This window comes from Nerophis ophidion, linkage group LG03 (genome assembly GCF_033978795.1).
Source record: "Nerophis ophidion isolate RoL-2023_Sa linkage group LG03, RoL_Noph_v1.0, whole genome shotgun sequence".
In the NCBI taxonomy this organism is placed as follows: domain Eukaryota; kingdom Metazoa; phylum Chordata; class Actinopteri; order Syngnathiformes; family Syngnathidae; genus Nerophis; species Nerophis ophidion.
The window spans coordinates 49,827,594-49,833,593 of NC_084613.1; the positions used below are offsets into that span (position 1 = coordinate 49,827,594).

Here is a 6,000-nt window from a genome sequence, read left to right on the forward strand (position 1 = left end):
ATTTAACAGACTACAGTAGTTTGTTAAATATACTACTGTAGAACAACATCACATCAACATTTGATTACTTTTTTAATAATTCATTTAAAAGGGGATGAGAAAATCTGTCTGTAAATGTTTTTAACTTCTGTGTCAGTGTTGCTCTAAACAGAATAATGCTCCAGGGGGTTTCATAATAGTTGTTCCTTTCCCCTAAAATAAATCAGACATGTAGTCAAATGCCTAGTAGAAACACAAAGAAAATATGTACAATGGTGGGCCGAACCAGACTATGCACTAAACATACAAGTAGATATGTTATGTATCCAAATTACGGCCAAAAGTTTTGTACTTGGAGAAAAAATAATTTCAAAATCCACTTTTGATGTTTAACTTTGAATGACACATAATTTCCATTTTCTACCGCTTATTCCCTTTCGGGGCAGTATATTCAAAATAAAAGTCAGCACAGCCATTTTTTTTTCAGTTTTACCTATATATATATATATATATATATATATATTCACACTTTTGGCACAAATTTCACTTGGAGCAGTTGCCTTCAACTGAGAAGAGGGTGTGGAATCATGACAGACAGCTTAGAAAAAAAGATGGAGGCATCACCTATCACGTTGCCTTCAGGGAATGTAGGAACTGAAACTTTATGTAGGCTACACCAGAGGTCAATTATTTTTTAGGAAAAATAATAAACTGTTAGATCGCCTTTTTTGCATGTACATGTCACTTTCCCACTTTATTTAGCCGTCCTTAAACACAACATTTTTCCATGGACTGTTCCCTAACTGAATTGTATTTAAAACTCTCTTGAGGCCATGTGATTGTTAATTGTATGTATTCCTCACACTGCTGCTGTTGCTACACAGGACAGACACTGATGCTGAGCTGGACCTTGTATGCAACATGGCCAAAAGTGCCGGAGCATTTGACGCTGTGCATTGCAGCCATTGGGCTGAGGGTGGAGCAGGCGCTCTTGCTCTTGGACAGGCTGTCCAGAAAGCCTCTGAAGTTCCAAGCAAGTTCAAGTTCCTCTATGACTTGGAGGTAATTGTCCAAGGCTGCTCAAAAACTATCCACACTAAGCCATTATTTTTTACATGTTTCTTATTTTATTACTAGCTCCCTATCGCGGAAAAGATCCGAATAATCGCCCAGAAGATCTATGGAGCAGATGATATTGAACTTCTTCCAGAGGCACAACGCAAAGTGGAGCTCTACACCAAACAGGTCGGCATTTTTGGACTTCAGATGGTGCCGTTTTTAGGGCTGTATATTCAGTTCTTATTTGGTACAGTTTGTTGTTTTGGCAATTGTAAATTTGCTCTTTACTTTTTATCTATACAGTATAATGTTTTAATTCAACGTAGACTAGCAATCAACACAATCAAAACCATTTTGCCTTCAGGGTTTTGGCAACCTCCCAATCTGCATGGCCAAGACCCACCTGTCGCTGTCCCATGAGGCAGACAAGAAGGGTGTGCCTACCGGCTTCGTTGTGCCAATCAGGGACATCCGAGCCAGCGTTGGCGCCGGCTTTCTCTTCCCGCTGGTCGGCACTGTAAGTTTCAATATATCGATCCGTCTTCATCTTACATGCTGTTTCCTGTAATAAATCAATACATTTTTGGCTCCTAGATGCCCACAATCCCTGGATTGCCCACCAGACCTTGCTTCTATGACATTGACTTGGATCCTGAGACTGAACAAGTCAATGGACTCTTCTAAACTTCTGCACTGGATGTTGGTAAGGTAATATCAATTTATGATTTTTGAGTAATATTTTCTGGTTAATCTTGTATTATATCTTTTCCTCTTCCTTTTACCAAGGTGGTCCATTGCTGTCTGCCAAATGAGTCTTAATGGCAATAACTGAAGGCACCTTCAGCTACATGTCTGTAAATAACAATGTTGCCTTGCGACTAATTTCTTAAAGAGCCCAATCACTTAACTTAAATTGGTAATTCATAATTTACTTTTAAATGCTGGGAAATTCTACTCTTTGTACAACAAACAATATAATTTGTCTTTATAGCATTGAGTCTGTATGACAAACATTCCATATCATTTCAAAGAAACACAACTATATGTTGATTGATTTTGAATTATCATCAACAGGAATGAAGTATTTTTTACATTGTATAACAGTGCCTAAAACTGATGAATGAGATAATTCTGCACTAATAAAACATTTTATTAAAATGGTGGTAGATAACCCAAAATAAATATATGTTTTACACCATATACCACCAATAAGAATAAAAAAAAACACATGTATTATTAGGCATGACACAAAAAATTCAATTCAATTAAATAAAAAAAAAGTAGTTGGTGAAATGTGCGCTACAGTACACAACATGTATGATGTGTTATTGTTATGGTGTCGGTTTATTTTGAACATGGATACAATTACAATATGACACATATTTCCAGTTTCTCAAAAAAGTGTAGACAAACACTTTTTAAGGTATTAATTGATAAAATAAGATTTTGTGTGCACTATAAAATATATTCCAATGCTGTTAAATGTGTTACAAAAAACTTGTTTTCAAAATCATGATAGGACTAATATCCACAAAATATTGCTGGATTGTAATAAAAACTGAACTTTTATTATAAATATTTTTACATTTAAATTGGAGCAAAAACGTTACTGCTGATTGAAATATTTTATTATAATTTGCTGTCAAAATGTAGCCAGCGATCCATGTCTAATTTAGTCGTCACATGACTAAACAATTTCCTAAAGTCACAAAATCCACACTCGGAAATGTTAACCATTATATCACTCTTTAATGGTTTTTTGGTGCCCTATTATTTTTTATGCCAGCAAGGGTTCCTTAGAAAAAAAAAACTTGACCAATAATCCTATCCTGTCCCCCACTTTTGTCAGGGGTGTTTTTGCACTTACAAAAGCTGGCCAAAAGATGGTGGTGTATAGCAAGACACAATAGAGTCCACTGTAGTGTGCAAATTTGACATGAGAGAAAATCGCTTTTGAATATCTTTACACTACAGTAACTACTGTGCTTGGGAGGGTTAAGATAAAAAAAAAAACCTAAAATATATAGCACTTGTAGCAGTGTAAATAGTATTGAATGTCAGTCCTGTCTAAATGACATCCTATAGAACTTCAGTTTATAGAGCAGCAGATTTGATGGCGATCACATTATTGACATGTACTGTATATCAAAATCATACCAAGATTTAATGCTGGAACAAATCTTTTCAAATTACACAGCATATAGGTGTTTGTTGGAGTAGACAAAACAGTGCATATATTCACACTTTTTTGGAAATATGAACGGATGGCAGTGTTTCCCCCAGAATATTTGTTAGTTAAGGTGGTGTTTCTCCAGAGGGAAGGAGCTTCCGGGACAGGCAGACGGACGGGGAAGGGGATGGGTGGGAGTAAGGAACAGTGTAATTTGGCCTTTTGCCACCATCACGTCTCCATCTCATTGCTGCCTGTGGGGGCAATAGACTACAGACTGTGGTGAAGTAGGCAGGCTTCGTGACATGAAAAAGCCTACAATTTTTGGTTGTGTTTTCCGCTCCGTATGCTGAATGACAATATACGATATATATTTCGATATTTTTTCCAAAGTAAAAACAAACAAAAAAAGTCCTAGTTACCTGAGATACTAAGTATGTCATTATTTTGACTTAGTGTATGTTGACTCACAAAGACAAAATAATGACTAAGACGCTTATTGGGTTTGCAATAAGCGTTTGAAAAAAGAGTTAAAAGTTGGGCCGCGTGCTGACAGGCTCAACTCATGCTTAATTTATTACATCATTTGGGAAGCCTGTAGTTGATTATTGTAATGTAAATGTTATATTTTTATCAACATGTGATAGCAGAGACCCTGCCATTCAAAACTAGGCTGCTACATTACTAATGATTAATGTAAGTATAGCTGAAAAAATAGTACAATAGCAATAGGAGAGACTGTTCATCCCTGAACACTATGAAGTTCATGTAGGCTTTATGACGCATTATTATATCATCTATCAGAGACAGAAACTCTTCATTTAACATAATGTCCTTTTTGCTGCTTCAACGCAAAAAAAGGTAGAGTGAAATAACTTAGTTGTTAACTGTCGGTCAATAATGCTTGTCTTTCTCTTAGACAGACAGGGCTTTGCTGTCCGTTACACACACACGCACGCATGCACACGCCGCAAAATGAACTAACATTACACTAAAAGCTAGTTAGCCTTCACCTCAAGGACTGCAAGCGAACTGAGCTGCCGCTTATATTTCCAGAACATCAACGAGCTCATAGTGATGTTACTTGTTGTTGACTGGGAGGTGCTTATTATAATTTGGGGAGAGTCCACTGCATTATGCTCAGCTGCTAAACGCCTTTCTGTTCACCCCCACCGTCTCTTTAACCTTTAAACTTTTTTATTTCACTTTTGTTTATTTTAATAGTATTTTTAGAATGTGCCGTGGGCCTTTAAAACATTAGGTGTGCGCCGCAAATGGCCTCCGTGGCACACTTTTGACACCCCTGTTATAAATAATAAAAAATAAAAGCTGATAAATCTATGGGTAAAAAGCAGAGCCTGGCGACGCATGCGCGTTCATCATAACTCTCTCGCTCTTTCTGTCTCCCCCTCCCCCACGAATGTTGCTGCACGCACCAGTTTTGTTTTTGTTTTCAACCCCTTCTTAACCCTGAATGTACATTGAAAATACACGCAACCATAACCTAAAATGCCGGACATTTGAGGCATTTAAGAAACTCCACCTGGACAGCTCTGCAAAGAGGACATATCCTGTGAAAAGAGGAGGTATGGTCAGTCTATCATAGCCCAGTCGTTGCTAGCATGCCGTGTGTTGTTTTTTATTTGATTGATTGAAAGTTGTATTAATAGATTACACAGTACAGTACATATTCCGTACAATTGACCACTAAATGGTAACACCCGAATAAGTTTTTCAACTTGTTTAAGTCGGGGTCCACGTAAATCAATTCATGGTGCCTCGGTGTGCATTGTTATACAACGTGCGGTGCACTACTTAATATGTCCGTGTCGCTCGGTACACCTCCGAACCGAACCGAAACCCCCGTACCGAATTGGTTCAATACAAATACACGTACCGTTACACCCCTAATATATATATTTATATATATATAATATTTTTTTAAGACCGTAGTTTAGGTGGCGGCTCTTTATGGGACTTTGATGTCACTGCACCTTGTGTCAGAACAAATGGAAAATACTGTAGGTTTGCAACAGTGGGCGAAATAATGTGTCTTGCGATAGTTTCAAATAAAACAAACTGATAAATGTTGCATTAATCCCTCTTGGTTGTTAAACACATTTTATAGAGGAACATTGGCTGTCTCTAAGGGTATAATATTTGAGTGACAGAAAAATTGCTTTTAAAAAAAACAACAAAAAAACAGCTATATTATATATAACACTAGTAAATATATATGATAATTCAATAATGTATAGTATATATACCAATAATATATTTTTAGTATCTTTATTACAGTCATCATGTGCAGTTTTGCATGTTCTCCCCGTGAATGCATGGGTTCCCTCCGGGTACCCCGGCTTCCTCCCACTTCCAAAGACATGCACCTGGGGAAATGTTGATTGGCAACACTAAATTGGCCCTAGTGTGGGAATGTGAGTGTGAATGTTGTCTGTCTATCTGTGTTGGCCCGGCGATGGGGTGGTGACTTGTACAGGGTGTACCCGCCTTCCGCCTGAATTTAGCTGAGATAGGCTCAAGCGACCCCGAACGGGACAAGCGGTAGATAATGGATGAATGGGGAGTAGTAAAATATATTTAATAAAATCACCAGTTAAACTCCAAACATGTTTCCCTCCCAGCTATCAGATGTGCATCACAATATCCGCTGAAGTTTTGACGATCTAATCTTTGTATTTAATCATATTTATATGGCTGTTGAAGTCCTTGTTTTGCTTTTCGCTACAACAAAACAAGCCACAGGGAACATTTTATTTTATCCATGTTTGTGA

General features: G+C 37.4%; 1 protein-coding gene across 2 annotated transcripts in view; it reads left to right on the top strand.

Moving 5' to 3' along the window:
* mthfd1b (methylenetetrahydrofolate dehydrogenase (NADP+ dependent) 1b) overlaps positions 1–2,350 on the top strand; it is a 52,156-nt gene extending 49,806 nt beyond the window's left edge. Inside the window, exons 24-28 of one of the 2 annotated variants that reach the window (XM_061895500.1) lie at positions 864–1,041; positions 1,117–1,224; positions 1,403–1,555; positions 1,633–1,746; positions 1,825–2,350. In XM_061895500.1, the coding sequence (XP_061751484.1) occupies positions 864–1,041; positions 1,117–1,224; positions 1,403–1,555; positions 1,633–1,722 (529 nt within the window). In that variant the 3' untranslated portion in view covers positions 1,723–1,746; positions 1,825–2,350. The remainder of the gene's footprint in view (positions 1–863; positions 1,042–1,116; positions 1,225–1,402; positions 1,556–1,632; positions 1,747–1,824) is intronic. The other variant, XM_061895499.1, reaches the window with a different exon arrangement.
* The last annotated feature ends 3,650 nt before the right edge of the window (positions 2,351–6,000 follow it).